We start from the raw sequence: 18,804 nt of genomic DNA on the forward strand, positions 1-18,804 counted from the left end.
TTTTTTTATTATTGCATGTGGTTTATTTCGAATTGAATATTGACTTGCAGCAACAAAAAAGTTCTATTTATTATCGAAAACGGAGAGGGGGGGGAAATGTGCATACATGGATCGTCAATGCAAAAGACGAATTTTACCTGCAGACGCCAAGATGAAGGATGTGTTTTTGTGAGTTCTTCAAGGACCACGAGTTTTTTCAATTATCGTGTGCTTCTAGCACGATTTTTCTCTTTGACCTTGTGATTTTTTGGCATGACTTTGAAAGATACGTCAGATATGGATTGTGAAAAATGCAAATTTAGACTTGGACAGTGACAACGTTTTAGATGAGAGGGAAATGGATGATATACTTCTTAAGGATTATGTCAATTTTATTAACAGTTAAATTTTGAGTTTAACTTCTTTCCTGTCAAATTTTTAACTTCAACTTACTACTTCCGGCCAGGAAGTAGTTTTAGAATCACATCTGAATACATAATGAGGAGGAGCGGTATTTAACCGTGAAGTTCTACTTGCTGAGTTAGAGTTTTTGATCAGTGCGCGTCCGCCTTTTTGGCTACTCTCTCTCAAAGCTGTTATTATGCTCAGCCGTACTCAGTCCCTTGATAGCTTCGCAGTCATCTCGTGTTTAAGGGGCCAACTCCATTAAAACTTTGATAGCTTCGCCTATATCTCTTTAGTTTACTTCTTAGCCTCTTGAGTTCAAGCCTAAGTACCGGCTTTTATTGTACACTTCAAGACAGAGTTCTGTTAAATCTTATTTAAATAATAAAGGGTTATTTACCCTTCCATCTTGTTGTTTCTTGTCACACGAACTCAAGCGATTATTTGCTTATCAATTCTTAAGATTCTTCACGTTTAACAATAACTTAGCATTTACAAAATGAGGAGCAACCCATATTATGATGAAGCTGATTTTATTATTAATGCTTTGAATTTCTTCAGGAACATGCAGGACCACTCAGACCAGCTTAAATCCGCCTGTGAAATTTTCTTACTGAAAATTCAAATGAAGATCCGTTGATGCATTTCAGAATAGGATAATTATTATTTGGATAGGATAATTATTGAAGTGTGAGGTTCCTTGCGCACATAATAAGTTTATTATTAATTCATGTACTCTGAAAACTGATGGTGTTCAAAATAATATTGATTTGACTGATGATAAGAGTATTGAAAATAATAGTGATGTAATTAAAGATAACTGTATTATGATTATAAAATTCCTAATAATGTTTCATATTCTCAGATGAATAAAAAGTTTATTTCATAAAATAGTGCTAAAAAGTCCAGCACATCTTAGTGTGATTCACGCAGAGCTAAAAAATGTGGGCAGGAGAAGGCATGGTTTTGTCTCCTCAGCAAACCAGCACGTCGATTTGAATTACTGGAAAAAAAAATGCTACCATAAGTGTTGATAATATAAGTAATAATTCTGCTTCTGAGGCTGATACTCAAAATAATAATGCAACGTATATAATCCTTAAACAGAGGTCCTCCAGCCGCTCAAACTAAAATCAATTATTGTTATTCCTCTTCTGAAAGATAATTTTAGAAAACCTGACGGAGGAAACTGAGATGGTGTTTACAGTTAGAATCCCATGAGAATTTCTGAAAGTATACCTTATTGATTTTAAGTTCATAGAGTCAGTTTTGTCTATTTAATAAATAATAGTATTCGACATTATATATTGTTCATGCAAAGAATGCTAAATTTGTAAAAGTTGTTCTAGCAGAAATTCCATCAGATACTCCTGCAGAGAAAATTAAGAGTGAATTAATTGCTGGAGATTTCAATGTTTTGGAAATAAATCTGATGTGTAAATTTTGTACATGTATTCCATGGATGGGGAACCTTCCAGAACGAATTCTTAGCGGTTTGGATCAGAATGTTTTCAAAGGCACCCAAAAGCTATATAAATCTTTCCTGCACGCAGAGTAGCAGCCAGTCAGGCAGTGAGACTAGTCAGTCAGAATCTCTTAGTCAAGTGTCTTGTCAGTCAAACCAGTGTCTATCGAGTCGATCAAGTTGATCGTCAGTCTAGTATCGAGAGTCTAAAGAGTGCATCGTCGAGAGTACGTTGAGTTCCGAAAACGGCCAAACAGAATCAGGAACTGTACTCTGGTGCTTTGTCGTGATGCTGTCTTCACCGTTGTAGCCTGAAGGTTGTAGTCTTGAGAGTATGTAATGTTCCGAGGACGACCAAATGGAGTCCGGAGCTGTACTCCAGTGCTTTGCTGTGAAGCTGTCTTCATTGTTACAGCCTCATAACTTGAAAGCTGTGTTTCAGCATGTTTATAATAGTTTCTCGATGACTGGGAACGTGAGTTTGGAGCTGTCCTGAGTAATACAGACTAAATGAACTGTGTCTGATTCTTCATCAATTTTGTCGTCAATCACTCCAAATCTGCGAACCCATACAGAAACGCAACAACCATACACAAATTCACCACTTAAGAATTTTAAATTATACAAATTAACGTTCAGAATGAATTTCGGTCTCAGGCTTAAGTTATACCCGTGTCAAATACCCTTTCACTACAGTTCTCAGATATACTTTGGAGTTATTGCAGAATGCAAAATTAAGCGATGAAGGCAGAAATCCTTTCGAACGTTCATTCAAGAAGTTTTCTCCCGCTCTTCTTCTGACGTGGTTCGAACCAGTTTGACACACCATAGAATCGATACCGGGGATTACTCACTAATTAAGCAACATACATGACGTCTACCGACTGATATACAGGAAGAGGTAAGAAAACTTCTAAAGGACATGCAATAAAGCAATGTCATCGAGCCTTCAGCAAGTCTTTGTGCCTCTTCCATTGTCCTGGTTGCTGAAGAAAGTAAGCTGGTTCAACTTAATATTGGGTTGGTTACTGCTGAGCAACTTCTAGTCAGAGGGTACCTGTCTTCTTCATGAACTGGCGACATTCTTCTGGGCCCTCTTTCTGGCAGCAAATGATTTTTGATGCTTGACTTAAGAAATGGATGTCGGCAGGTGACTAAGAAAAGATATCACTTACTACCGACAAGAATTTGGCAGTTCAAGGTGATACCGTATGGATTATGCAATGCACGGGCAACATTCGAATGCCTTATGGAGGACAGTCTTAAGAGGTCTTTCCAGTGAAGTCTATTATATCTGAATAACGTCATCATCTTCAAGAAAAGTTTTGAAGAGCCTTTAAAAAATATTACAAAGTTGCTTCAGAATCTGAAGTAAGCCAATCTAAAATTAAGTCCTTCCCAAATGTAAGTTGTTCAGACACAACGTGAGGTAACCTTGACCTGTTGGTGTGCGTACAAATTCAGAATAAGCGTCACCAATTAAAAAATGTGATGCTACAAAATTGCCCATCAGATAAGAAACTTCTTGTAGCTTTGCGCTTGCTACCGTCTATACGTGAAGTACCTTTCTTTGTGATGATCACTAGTTTTGAACACCAGCACACATCCTTTCTAGCATATTTAATATTCTCAGCTTAAGTTGATCAGTAATATAGTCTTGAGTACCATACTGTAACAATAAACGTGCCCTTGTGCTGCTGATTTCGGTAGTTTGTACAGAAAATACAATAGGAAAGATATGAAAATGTTGTTGTACAGGATATCATAACAGGCTGGATTCAGTAATTAGCAGTGCTACATTTGGCCTGTGAATCAACTTTTTTGACTACCCCTGGATTAACCTTTTGAGGCCGGGGTAGCAGTAAAAGCTACCAAAGGACGGGGAATCTTGAACAGAATGCTTTTGCCCTTTAAGAAATCACCTCCTATTTGCAACAAAGATTCTTGTGTGTATGGATTCTCAGAGGTGTGCATCTATGTCGCAAAAGGAAGACCTTTAAAAGCGATAAGTGGTTAAAACTCCAGGGACGTCAAATTTGACATTTCACCCCACTTTTCAGCCTGGAAAAAGGGGGGGGGAGGGGAAAGACATGGCCACTAAAGTGTACAACCCCGTCGTTTCAAAGAGAGGACTGTATGGCCACTACAATGGCCATCCCATCTTCAAAAGGTTAAATAATTATCTCTACAAAATTCACATACAATTTTGTCAAGATTAGAGGCTAGGCAGCCAAATAAAATCTATTAATACAGTTGCTTTGTCAAAAGTATAAGGTATTTATAAATTTATCAGACACTCGACATTCTTGTTATTCGTAATACAAAACTGTTGATGAAATTTGAAAAGAATTATTTAATTCTTCGTTTCCATGAAACTATACTGGAAATTACTTTTTTAGTTTCAAATAAATGCTTATTTTAAAAAACTCCCCCCCTTCATTTTATTCAATCAAAGCGAGTATTTTTGAAAACTTGCTTATTCTGGCAATTAAGGGTTGCATATTGGATAAAGCAGATTTTGTAAACAAATTTGTAGCTGACCAATATCACAAATATCTCCCAGTACAGAATTTTAAAGCTTAATTTATTAAAGCATAATCACTCTTGGGGACACCGTATAAAAATTTGGATTTTATATCTATGAAAACACATTTTGAACAAAAATTCAAGGAAATAACTGCAACCTTCTTTTTCAAATAGTAGAATTTCACCATTGCAGGTACATACATGAATCTGTGATTCAAGGAGGATGAATATGGAATCAAAGTCAATGGATTTTTCCATTCTTACCTTCTCCCAATTTATTTCACACATCCCTCAATAAGTTCAGTCTTAAGAAGGTAGACAATTGCTTTTTAATAATATAAAGCTGGTATTCTGATTATGCAGATCAGCACTTGGAATTATTTAATTATAATGCATTTAACTTATGCACTTATTTACATACTGGTAAAAATAGACTTCTCAAAATTCGGTTTAATAAAGTGTTATAAATTATAAAAATTTCATCATTACTATATAATTCTATTATTTAATGCTGCAATAACAAAGTAATAAATTATTACTACCAAAGAACAACAGTTTTGTGACTTTTATCTTATTTAATAAAAGTGATATGTAGTTTACATAAAATTTATATGTTTTGAAAACTTTTCTTTTTTTTCAAATTTCCAGGCTGAGAATGAACATTAATGTTCTATTTATTCTTTCGAGTATCAGTCAAAGACATTGAGAATCCTTTCATGCTTCATCCTAAATTTCCTCTTTCTGGCAAACGAATCTTCATGTCAACCCCACCTAGATCAATTCTGTATTTTGGCAGAATGCCAGCTATGGTTGTATTTGTCATTGCCAAAATATACTTACAGTGGCACCTTATTTAATGAGATGGTGTAAGCAATACTTAGGAACTCATTCTTATGTCATTTATACCTTCACTACATACAATTTGTCTCTGTAATTGATTATGTATTTAATTTTTTTTACTTAAGTGGCTGCTGTGATTTAAAAGATTCTTAAGTCAACACGCTATTTAATGCAGAACTGTTATTTGAAACATAATTGTATTATAGGATTTTGAGGAGACATAAAACAAGTTCCTCTTACATTTACACCACATGGATATGTCTAAAAGAAAGTGCTAGACAAAATAATCTGCTGAATTAATTTAATCATTCAATCAAATGGTACTTCCCATGGTGTAAAGATGCACTAGATAGAATTAATAAAATTATACTTGCAGGAAATCGTCCCTTGGAAAATAACTAAATCTAGAATAAATTCCTATTGTTAATCAGGACACTACTGTATAAGTAATTACAAGTTATTTTAACAATATATCTTTAAATAACAGATGCAATTTTAAACTTAATTTTTCATAAAAATAATTTTGGATGAAATTTTATCTCTTGGAAACAAATATTCTATCCATTTCATTTTGTTCAACAAATTTTCTTAATTTTTCAAAACTGTTAGTAGCTTTTTTGATCAGTACATTTCAGTTCAAGAGTTTTTCTTAGAATCTACAATAATTTTATTCATGATGTGAAGGCATCACTGTATTTATTGTCAGTTTTCATACAAGTTGTCACTATTGTTGTAAATTGGAATATATCCAAAACACAATTCTTCATAACTTTCCTCATTGTCTGAAAATTAGCAACAGTTTACATCTCCCATGAGTTTTCTTTTCCCTAAAGGCCCCATTTTCTTAAAACGTTTTAGAGATTTCTCCTTCATTGACTATAACACATGACCTCCAGTAAAAATAGAAGTATCTCCTTTGAAGTGCTTACATTTTCACAAAATTTAATTCTGTTCATTTGCTGAACATCATTTTTTTAATGACATTTAAATGCTTTTATAATACCCTAAAATTTAAGATTGAATGGTACATGCTGTTTCTACAGGAAGGGACACAAATGTTTTTCAGAAAGAGATCAGAGTGTGTGTGCTGCACAGTTATCAAACTAGTAGAGATGACTTTTCTGCTTGCTATCCCATTTAAAAAAAAGGGAAGGAGAGACTGAGAACATACAAAAGAAGGAAAAAAAAAAAAAAATTAACATAGTAACACATTCCTTCAATTTTTAAAATATTACTACTACTCCATGTTCAGCAATGCACTCCAGTTTCCCTTGTATTACAAATTTCATTCGGCTTTTATTCATTTAAAGTCCAAGTAAAATGTATTTTACACAGTTATCAGCTCCTTTCTTCTCATCATGCAGTTTGATAAGATAATAATAAAAATAAAAAAAGGGGGAGAATTTCTCTTGCCTAACTTGTGAGCCATCTCAGCTGATTTAAATGATCTCTCCTAACACTTAGCTAATTAATGAAAAACATTTTAGTTTTATTGCTTGACACCATTCTAAAAAAGCAATGTCTCTTGGTTTGCTCTCTTTTTCGCACTTCTTGAAACATTTGCATTTATTATTATTCTGCATTAATTATAGTTCCTCGTGTAATATTGTCTGGGAAACTCCATTTAAATGTACATTTTTTCTGGCTGCAATTAACAAGCACATAAAAATCTTTTCTTCTTTTTCTTTAGGATTACATCTTTTGTGGTTGACACTTTTCATCATGTTACAAGTTTGGCACACAATAAATTAAAAAAATGTTTCTTCCAGTGATTTATTCAAATTTCAAAACTTACATTTCTAGCAAGTAGAAAGATTATCATTTGTTCCTTTAGTTGATCTCCAATTTGATGTCTACAAACATAAGCAATGCTCCCATTGCTTTTACTTCAGCCAATAACTATCTCCTTTTCATTAAAAAATTCTTAATGTACAGCAATGTTAAGAAGCATTTCATGAAGTTTTTATTTTTTATAACTTGGCAAAGCTGAAGCAGATTTAGCATTATCTAGGCTGCACCACAAGTAGGCCTGCTACATTACAACTCTTGCAACGCATAAATCAGCCGCTTTCATTTCATACTACCAAATTGTTTGTTAACCTGACTCTTAAGAAAATGCTTAAGGAGAATATGATTCAACGTGATAAGAGCTGGAGGATTCTGGGGGAAGAGACAACTTTCATTCTCGGTTTTCCAAGAAAGACGGCGGTAGCTCTATTCAGAACAGACACGACTGTTTGCGAGACAACCTCTACAGAATTGGAGTGGTGGATTCCCCAAACTGTATTTTGTGTAACTCCAATCAGCCTATGATTTTTGAACATTTAAATAATTGTATTGCACTTTCTCAGTATGAGGACATTGTGTTAAAAAGTACTGAAGAGTCCGTGAACTTATGGCTTAAGTACTATGTCTGGCATTTGTAAAATGAATACAATTTTGTATAACTCTAGTACTACAAAAAGATATTTCTCCATTTCTTAGACATTATGTGTTTGAATGCATTCATATTATATACAAAAATAATGGAACATTATCACGTATCAACATTTTGCTCAAATTTATTGAAGACACTTTTGCGACGTATCCAATTGAAAGAAAGAAATCGCACAAAGTCGGCCAGAGACCTAATATAAGGTAATTGGGCGAGAATGTTCTGGATTATATACCGAGAACATCGGGGGGGGGGGGGGGGGGAGAGAAGGTGTTTGCATTGCTACAAATGTAAGATCAGGAAGGGATCGCATTACTGGTGTTCGATTTGCAGAGTCCCATTGTGTATAGTACCGTTTTGTTGAATATCACCCCACAGCAGGAATTTAGATTCATACTTTTATATGTATAATATTTAATTTATTGCATTTTTTGTTTAATATGTATGTAATATATGCTTATGTTAACCAAATAAGTAAGTATTAGTAATAAAATTTTCAATTTTATATATATATATAAAAAAAAAAAAAAAAAAAAAAAAAAAAAAAAAAAAAAATTTTTCATCAAATATCTTACCAGCGCAACTTACTCTGCGATTGACAAATATACTCATCATGGCTCGATTCTGGCGACACAAAACATTGCGCACTCTTAAACGAGAGCGCCACAGTTTACTGGTTAAGATGACTGTTTTTGTTAACCTTAAGATAAGGAAAGTCAGGCTCTCTAAAGCAAAGACAGCCCACCCCCAAAAAACAGCGTCTCAAGGTATGGTGACCAGGAAATTTGAAAATTCCAGTCAAATCCATAAACAATAAAGCAACTGACCAAATTACTTTAAATAGACGAACCAGAAAAAGCTTTGACTCACACTGAAGTATCAGTCTTAAGCCATTTCAGTTTTAAAAAGCAATGGAGAGAGGTAGTTTTTCTATTGATCAATATGTACTTGTTTTGGTTCATGGGAATTTGAACATTTTCTGATTATTCAAAAATAGAATTATGTATCTTAATTGCAAAGAGAAATTGCTTCAAGTTAAAAAATGAAAATATGTCATGTTTTGTGAGAATTTGAGGAAAAAATTCTAAACATTTGAAAAATCTTAAGTTTTATAACACACTCATCATTATTCTTGTTGATACAAAAACCTCATTACCAGTAATGATGTATAAAACATTATATATATATATATATGTATATATTATAATTTGCTGTTGATATTGTTTCTAATACAGCATTATTTAATGGAAAAGAAACCAGATATAAAATAACCTGGCTTTCTACAGAACAAAATAAATTTATGCATTTCCTAGTTTTTTTTACACAATAAATATGTTTGCAGTGAGCCATATGAACAGTAATCAAATTTGACACACCTTCATAGTCTAAAAAAGGAGGAATACACTGCATTTTACATTTCAAACTTTTTTTTTTTACAACTTAATATCACAACTGGAAAGAGAAGCAAAAATATAAACAGGAAACAGAAAAATTACCTAAAAGTTAGCCATTTACATTTTTCCTTCCCATTCACAGTACAGAGGATTAAGTATACAATTATACAAGAATTTCAGAATTACATGACTTTTCACATTTAGGAACAGCATCATAGATGCTTCTCGCTTTCAACAGAGTATCAAAATAGATTTGCCGTGATAAAGGATTGAAAAAAAAAGTTTCAGAAAGAATAGGATATGGAGACACTAATATTAAATATATTAAAATTCCATCAATGACTGTTAAATCTTCATAAGATACATGAAATCAAGGGGAAACAAAAATTTTAAGAAGGCACAACTTTAATACAATATATATATTACTTACAGATTCAGCAAATGGGGGAAAGATCTAATTTTGCAAAATATGCCCATTATGTACAAAAAATCTAATTTTCACCAAAAACTGCACTGGAAATAAGTCCAATGCTTTAGCATTGGGAGTGATGAGGCACATTTTTAAGAATTCAATTTACAATCCTCTAATCAACCCCCTCTTTTCTTAAAACAGCTTACCCCATTCCTTAGCAGAAAAATATGCAATACATTTTCTGCAAATCATTATACAAGTGAGTTTTTTTTTTTTTTTTTCTTTCCTTTTTTGAATGAAGCCAAACTTTTTATATTTTGACAAAACAAACTTGAGTACAGTGACTGAACACAAAGTGCCTATCATACAATACTTTAGGTAATTTTTTATACACTATACTTTTTTAATTTCAAAAATTATTTAAAAAAAACAAACTATATATAATTGCACAAACAATATATCATTTTTAATGGAAATCCAGATTGATGTCCAACAAATCCTTGCATCACATATCATGACTTCTGAAACATCCGAAAGTTAACTTGATGTATCCATATACACCAATTGAAAGTAGTCTTTTAGGTCCAACTAAGTAAAATTTTATGTTACACAATCGTCATTCATCATCTACAGATTCTCCAGATTCAGCTTCCCTTAGCCACGTGAAAAATGATTTTACAGATTGTACAGCAACACCTTTGCCTTCCAATTCATTCGGATCATTACTCTGTTCCCAAAGTTTAAAAGTCTCTTCACTAATCACATCATCATCATATAAGATGTCAAAAATTTGTCTAAGAATTCCTGAAAAATCAAAACAAAATCATAAGATCTTCAGTATCAATAATCACTACAAAAGTATTCGACCGTAGCAATTAATTTGTTACTGACGGATTACTATTTTTGAAATGAGTAAATGCATTTACCTTTTGGTTGATTCAACTGATTCATAAGAGCCTGGATGGCATACAAAGCTTGAAGTTCTAAATTTCCATTATGATCTATGTATCGTGTCAAAAGCGGTATCCTCTTTTTTAGTCTCGAAGCATCGAGTTCATACTTTGGATCTGTTCCTAAGGAAAGCACAAAATATAAAATATCAAAATGAAAATAAATTATGCATTTGGTTATATATAAATGCTCAGTATTTATTTAAAATGTACACGTAGTAAAAACATAATTGTTATGAAAATACACAACAGCTTATGCTTACAGGCATTACAACAAACTTATGTTCAGTTTATATGCCTGAATATATATATGCATGGATTTATCCAAAAAAACATGCTTTCTCTTCTTCTACAAACACGTTTGTTCTTCAGTTATCATTATCGTTAAAATCTGATCCACAATTACATGATCTTAACAGCTTGATTTTTTCCCCTACATATACTGTATCAGAAATTATTTCCTCCATTGGATCCTTAAAATCTTCAAAATGATACATATCAGAATTTTATTTCAAATATATTTTATGTAAGTATGCAATGTAATATTTTAAGTAATATTAATGTAATTATTTATTATTTAATATATACATAATATTTTAGAATATGTGGAAGAGAAGCCACCAAATTTTAATCCCGAATGATTCAGGAACAGTTGCAATGAATTGACAATTTAGTAACTTGGAAATTCATTTACTGCTTGGAGACAAAAGTGCCTTTTCCATAGATAATTTTATTCCTTCATAACCAATCCTTAGGACAGACATTCTTTTCCACTACACATCACCAATATACGTGTGTGTATTGTACACCTAAAAATTCTGTACAGCTCATATCGTTTAAATAACATAGCGAAGCAAACAACATGAAGCAGGAAAAAAAAAAAAAAAAAAAAAAAAAAAAACTGATGTGTACACCACGACTTCCTTGTACGGAATATTAAATTATATGCATTTTTTCTTGCATTTTATTTAAACTTATTAGATTGAATTAAACCTACTTCGCCGACAGTGCATAAACCACAATAGAATAAATGCATTCTTTAACATTCACTTTGTTTACTATAGCGACACTCTGGCGCTAGGTTTACTTAACAATATTATATTTCATTCATATTATAACTCAGAATGCACAAAATGTATATCATTTAAAGAATTATCTAATCTTTGCCACATGTTCTATTCAAATACTATAATAAAGCCAGAACTATGTATAAAAGAAATTAAGCAAACAAACAAACAAACAAAAAAAAAAGTTTTTCACAGACAGTTGAGTATTTTTCATTTAATTAATTCAGTTCTCACTTTGCAAGAAGGCAAAAATACATAAAAAGCCAAAATATCTATATTAAAAATTACGAAGTAAATCTCAAACGCATATTTCCTCGAAAAAATTCCAGAAAGAATTAAGCATGATTTAATTGGCAATAATAAATGAAGGCGTTATATTTGTTGTTGCGAAGCTAAGTTTTTCTAGATTGGCAACAAATCCACTAGTCTCCTGTTTCAAATGTAAACATCAATGGCCGCCATTAAAAACAGGCTTGGCGGCAATTAAACAACTTTAAAATTGCTGATAATTCTAAAAATATTGCACACAGATTTACTAAAGGCATAAAATCCTTAACCGGAAGATAAAAACAACATAATTCAATCATTTTTAAAGCAAAAAATGTACAAACATATAAGAGTAAAGAAACTGAGATCACTGAGCCGGATAATAGAGTGGATATATATATAAATATATTTATATATGTTTGATGCGGCCGATTGCAACCAAAACACGAGGTGCACATCTACATGTTATAGCAGTCCTATATACAAAATTTCAATGTTCTGAGGCTACTCGTTTTTGAGTTATGCGAGATACGTACGTACGCACGTATGTACAGACGCCACGAAAAATTCTCTTCAGAATTCATTTTAAATAAGTTTTATAATTTTTGGGGGGAAAATTGTCTTTTTTTCTTTGCTTACGTACAGATGTCATGTAAGAACATCATTAAACTGCATACGATAGAAGTAAAAATGAATATTTTCGTTGAAATAATACCTGAAATTTTAGCTATTACAATACTTCCTTTTTACTTTGTACAGGGAAGTAAAAAGACTCCGACAGAGCATACAATAGTATATCTCCTCACTATTCAAAACCCAGACAAACAGAAATTTAAGTTCATATAAACCAGTGGTGCCCAACCTTTGGCCTCTAGTGTGCACATTTCCAAAACATCAACATTTTTGTTAAACATATTTTCAATCTTATGTGATACATCTGAAATATTAATTTCTTTAAGTGGTTTTAAAGATGATAATGATATTGATAAATCAGAGAAGCAGAGTTCAAATTTATTTTTTAGTGTATTTAAGGTTTACTGAGTATTTATCTGTTTCAATTGCCTTGTGGTTATTAATATGGCTTGATTTTTCAGTGTATTTAGGTTTTCTGAGTATTTATCTGTTTCAATTGCCTTATGGTTATTAATATGGCTTGATAAATTCTGAAAATGGGTAAATTTTTTTTTTCTTTCATCTGATTTATCCACGAATTTAACTTTATCTGAAAAGCAGTTACAGTTCCAGTCAATTGAAAAAGGGGTTTTTCTTTTCCCTAGAGCAGTTTGTTCAGTTTAGCTGTTACACCCGTGAGAAAATACAGATCGGATAACTAATTTTTATTGTCCAATTCTTTATAACTTTCGTTTCCCGGATTCCCAAAACTGCTTTATTGGCGAAAGAAGTTCTACAAATCGTTGAAGTACTTTTCCCCTGCTGAGCCATCTAACATCAGAGTGAAGCAATAAGATTCCATGTTCGCTATCAAGTTCATCAGTCAGCAATCAATTATTTTATAACGTCTTGCAAGACATCTCTTATGAGTATAAATGCTCACAATATTTTAACAATTAAGAAATATAAATGAATGGTTATTTTAAAAATATATTTTGTTCATAATACCTAATCGGGCTGGCGAGCACACTTGTGCTCGTGAGCACAAGGTTGGGCACCAGTGATATAAACTTTACACTATTAAATAGTACCACTGTACTATTATCTGTTCAAGAATGATGAACTTGAAAATCTGTATTTAGTATTTACAGAATTAGAAAAATTAAGGGAATATAATTGTTAAACAATGTCTATGAGCTAAGAATAAACCATATGATTCATATAACTTGCGAAAAATATGATATTTAAGCTACAATAAAAAGAACTACATATATAAATCTTGGAATGACCGAGAGTAGTCTTGTTTTTTTCAAAAATATCTTTATTTTTTTAAATGCCCAACTGTGGTAAGATAGCTTTCCTGCAAAGCGGTGTTAGAATTGTCAGAAAGTGGCAGGGAAATGCAGGTTTGCCAGATTTTGCACAGAATCGCCCAATTGCCGATAAAACTTGTAATGATGGAGCAATAATGTTCTAAAAAGCATTTTTAGCAGTTTTCTCGGGAGTATTTTCAAAGGTAGGTTAAGGCTATATATACTCTGCCTGTGCACAGACAGAGCAGTGTACCTTGCGCGTGTATCAGATCTCGAATTCAGAGATTAGCTTGAGAGTGATTGACCGAGTCGGCAACTGTACTTTATTGCTTTGCTGTGAAGCTTTCTCCATCGTTATAGCCTGAAGGCTGTATTGTCCACTGTTTCAGTGTGTTTGGCGTAGTTTTTTTGACGGGTGTAAACACATCTTTTGAAATGTCCTGTGTAAATGCTTACTGGCAAATAAATTACGTTTTGATTCTTAATCAAGTGTTATCATCAACTACTCCAAATCCACGAACCCATAGAATACAACACTATTACTTTTCCCTTCAGAAGCACAGTCTATTCTTTCCACCCCTTAATAATGAGTGTAGAAAAATGTATAAATTATTCTTTACCTGTTATGGCATCTTCGTGTACAGCAGTGACCAAGGCACGAATAAAGGAAGGTTCTGTTAATGCATTCTGGGATACATTTGCCTAACAAAATTAAAGCACTTGATTTAAATTTATATAAATTTAACAAAGGGTGTCCTCATTTATATACAAATAATTTCTCAAAAAAGAATTTAACAATTTTCAAAAAAAAAAATTCTTACATCTATCCAATCAAATATTTCTTCACTCTCTTCAGTTTTCTCAAGTAAAATTTTTAAGTTCTTTTTTATGTCTTCTGGTGACATTTCAGTATTTGGTAGAATTTTTGTAGGACTAATTGTAAATTCCAATTTCTGGAAGAAACAAAAGTATAGATAAGCAATTAGAGCACTACATAAAACATAATTTAGATGTAAAATTTAATATGGTAACAATACTTGTAAAAACATCCTACTTATGACCAATATGATTTTTGTTCACAGATGAATTAAATACAATAATTTTCAATAAAAATACGTAAATGTTTCTATTTATGTATTTTTGTTACGACCATTATAAGCATTAACATTTATTTATACATTCAGCAGACAAACACTAGTATACATAAATATATATATAAAAATACCTACATAGGTATGTATAAAATCATCCACATTTGCACTGGAACCTAAGAAATCTGTCCACTGCAAACCAGATTCTCTCCATAATTCACCTAATTTAATTGTGCCCTAGAATTGCAAAATAAGATATACTAAAATTATCAGAAATGTTCACACATAAAGCAATTTGTAAAATACTAGCTTTTTGAAAATTTGAGCATTTTATTACAGCATTTATAATGAGAAATACATGAGACTGCAGACCTCAAGTTTTTATTTTTTCTTGAAAATTATTTTAAGAACTGTTTTAAAAAAATTAAGCCGTATTTTTAAAAATAAGCTCTTAAAATGTCAATTTTAGTAATTTAATAAACAAATTGAAATTATCAAATATCGGTGTGTGTTTATTGGTGTAAGCGATTTTAGCAAATCCTCTATGGCTATTTGCTTAAGGGGAGGGATGTCTTTGTGGAGGACTTTTTATGGGATACTGGCTTGTATACACGTTATGCCCATGCAGCCAGCCCATTTGTGGGATTCAAACTTCGGACTAAACTACCAGTGTTCAGTGACTTTACCGCACGGCTGTTGGTGGGCCCTTGAAATTATCAAATAATTTTATTATATGTAACAAATCTAAACCATTTAAAAATTATCCTATCAATTTTTTAATATTAATTTTAATATATCACTATAGCATTATTGTGTTAGAAAAAGCTGTCTTAAAATTCCATGTTTAAAACAACATGTCTATATATGACAAAAATATACAAGAGTGCTGCTGAGCAGTTGCAGCTCGAAATAAGCACTGTGGAACTGCAGCACCCCCTATTTCCACACTTATTATTATTTTTAATATTTAATATTAGTGTGTCCTTTAGTCTTTCTTTCTTTATACTTTTACAATACATAATCCTTAAGGGGTGTTTGGAACCCCAAAATCTTCAAAAAATTGTGATTTCGGATTTTTTCATTTTCAAATTCTCTACACCTTTATCTTTCTAAAAATACCATTCTTTAATCTGCATGAAAATTAGAACTGTAAAAAAATCTAGTTTTAATTTGTCATCTATTGCTTTGATCAATGAGGATTTTTACAAAAAAAAAAAAAAAAAGAAGAAGCTTTTCTCCAAACGTGATTTTTTTTATACTCGATGTATCTTTTCTCAGGAACTACTGCTCACAGGTATCTAAACTTTTTATGGCTTATTTATTAGGTTACCTAATATTTACTGAAATGAGCATTTTGTAATAAACTTAGAAAAAAAAAAAAAAAAAAAAATTAATTTTTTTTTTTTTTGGTGAGAAATGTGCTAAATTTTACTATGCCTTACAAAATATTCTGTAATTTACTCTAAAATTCAAAATGTTTCAAAAGCTCATTTCAGAATAATCAGATAGGTATACTTTAATTACAGAAAACATTTCAAGCTTGTATCTACAGCAGATTTTGAGAAAAGGTACATCGAAAATGGCCAACTTAACATTGTTGGTATAGGGGTTTCTGATACCCCTTAAGCTTAATGTCAGTTGCCATCCCCTACTTTGTGAAAAAAGTACGAAATTCTTTGTTTGAAACAGCACGCTTCACAGTTTCAGCAATGTGGTTTTTGGCTGTTCTGCGCATACGCGCACAAAAAACAGCATGCGAGCAGGTAGCGAGAAGAGCACTGTCGCTCTTGCAGTGCCGGAATTGTGGCATGTTGTTGGAAACGTGATTTCTTTTTACTCCGCGCGAGTGGTATTCCTCTACAAGGTGGAACTTCATCATACGGACCATAAACAGAGTTCATGAAAATTTGCAACCTTTAAAAAATTGCCTTACTGAAATTCAATCAACATCAAATGTAGAACAAACTATTGCAAAAAACAACAGGAATTTAAAAAAAAAAAAAAAAAAAAAAAACTATATGATGATAATTTCAAGTTTTGGTTAGAGCTTTTTTATCAGATGCCTATGTTGAAATAATATACAACTAAATGCAATCCAGGGAAATTAGTGTGTTGTTTAAAATTAACGAATATATAACAAATTTCAAAACTGCTATTTTAGAATTAAGAAACTCAAAGTACTGTAAGAATTTTCCAAAGACACTGATGGCAGAAGCTAAGGAAATATGTGACTTTATACTATGTATTGATATTAATGCACAAATATTCTTCAACTAAACACTTAGCAGCTGCTAAATTGTTAAACAAGAAATGTTTCGCTAGTTTTAGGAATGAACATTCTACAGAAGAAATAGTACTGACCACTGAAGCATATTTAATGATTGACAGAGAAAAGCTTGAACTGCAAATTAATTGAGCCACTGAAATTTATCTTTGAAAATAATCTAGATGATGTTCTTAGTGAAATTACGAAACAGATAAAAATTCTCTTGAGAGTTCCCATGACTACATCAGAAGCAGAATGCTGCTTCTCAACATTGAAAAAAATGAAAACTTTTCTAAGAAGCACTAGGAATTCGAAAAGACTAAATGCGCTTGCATTGATTTCAATAAGTCTCCTCAGTTGTCATCCAGAGATCAAGGAGAAAATTATTGATCTTTTTGCGTAAATTAAAATAAAAAGAATGGATTTTATATTTAAATGAATAGACAAACATTGAACTGTAACAATTTTGGTTAAAGTAATAAGGAAATGTTTAATTTTTTTCTTGTAAGATTTCATGAAGTTTCAAAATAAATTTTCTTTTTATACATGTTTATTTTCTTTTAGACAATTTTAAAACAAAGGTTAAATTTTTTTGGAACAGCACCCGCACTAATTTTAGCCACGAGCCGCCACTGCTGCTGAGTATATTGGCTGCAAACAATTTTTTTTTAAATACCCTGAAAGACTTTTGTGAGCCTATTGACAATTTGAAGGGCAACTACAACAAAGCCTATAAGGTATTTTTGTATAAATGTACAGTGGACCTTGAGATCATGAGCCCCTCTTTTCACAAAACAATGAATCAATGAACACATTATCTTGAACAATCTGCCTTGAATGATGTTTCAAGTTATGAATACTAAAGCTGCCAGTAAATGAGTTTCAATAATATTTTTAGATAGTCTGAAATACTGAATTACCACTCAGGGTCTTCTAGAAATGTTTAAATATATTGTTACAACTTTTATTATCAAAGCCTGCCAGCAAACGACATCAGAATATTTTGGTCTGAAATTGACTTGGTAATTAGTAATTTAGTCTGAAATAATTTATAAGCGGAGACTCTGCAGACTTCTCTGTGATTTATGATTTGTTTTCTTTAAGCAAACTTTGGAAGATAATAATGAAAAAGTGGAAAAGTTAAAAAAATTAAAAGTAACAACTTGATTATGAAGGAATTTGACCTCAAATGCACTAGCAAAAGGTAATTACGATGGAAGTTTTTTTCACAGGAAGAGAAAGGGGAAAAGGAATCTAGATCTTTGATTTCAAAATTTGGGGAGAATGTGATTAAATGTTTAGTGTAAGGATATCAGCCTGATAAAGTAGTTTCGATGACAAAGCCATCTCACTTTAAAAAGAAAAAAGAAGATAAAACATGGATTTCCCAAAAGTAGTATCTCTCTCTCTCTCTCTCTTTTTTTTTTTTTTGCTTTGCAATGGTGAAAAATTTTGGATATCGTATTTCTATGAAAAGCTATATTTTGACTAGTCTCAAACTCAATTCAACAATATTTTTGCATACCATCTGTATGCATGGACAGAATAAAGAACTCTTTTTCAAAATGAATTTAAAATGGTTTCAAAAGAGATTTTTTTCATGACGTCTGCACGTACAAATCTCACATTACTCAAAAATGAGTAAACTTAAAATGTTGAAATTTTGTATATGGGACTGGTTTTTGTTGCAATCAGCCACATCAAGCATTTATAGATACATATATTCCCACCCTGTTACCCAGCTGGTTGAGCTTAGCATTTTTATTCTAATGTATTGGTCAAA

At 31.9% G+C, this 18,804-nt stretch overlaps 1 protein-coding gene across 2 annotated transcripts in view; it reads right to left on the reverse strand.

Moving 5' to 3' along the window:
• Nucleotides 1-8,740: 8,740 nt before the first annotated feature.
• Nucleotides 8,741-18,804, reverse strand: part of eIF4G1 (eukaryotic translation initiation factor 4G1) — a 163,443-nt gene continuing 153,379 nt past the window's right edge. For both annotated transcript variants that reach the window (XM_035362888.2, XM_035362889.2), the window contains 5 exons: nt 14,894-14,992; nt 14,486-14,617; nt 14,285-14,366; nt 10,382-10,528; nt 8,741-10,259 (listed from right to left, as the gene is read on the reverse strand). In XM_035362888.2, the coding sequence (XP_035218779.1) occupies nt 10,072-10,259; nt 10,382-10,528; nt 14,285-14,366; nt 14,486-14,617; nt 14,894-14,992 (648 nt within the window). In that variant the 3' untranslated portion in view covers nt 8,741-10,071. The remainder of the gene's footprint in view (nt 10,260-10,381; nt 10,529-14,284; nt 14,367-14,485; nt 14,618-14,893; nt 14,993-18,804) is intronic.

The sequence above is a fragment of the Stegodyphus dumicola genome, chromosome 3 (genome assembly GCF_044657685.1).
Source record: "Stegodyphus dumicola isolate Sdum_Otavi_A_Nest chromosome 3, ASM4465768v1".
Lineage (NCBI taxonomy): Eukaryota > Metazoa > Arthropoda > Arachnida > Araneae > Eresidae > Stegodyphus > Stegodyphus dumicola.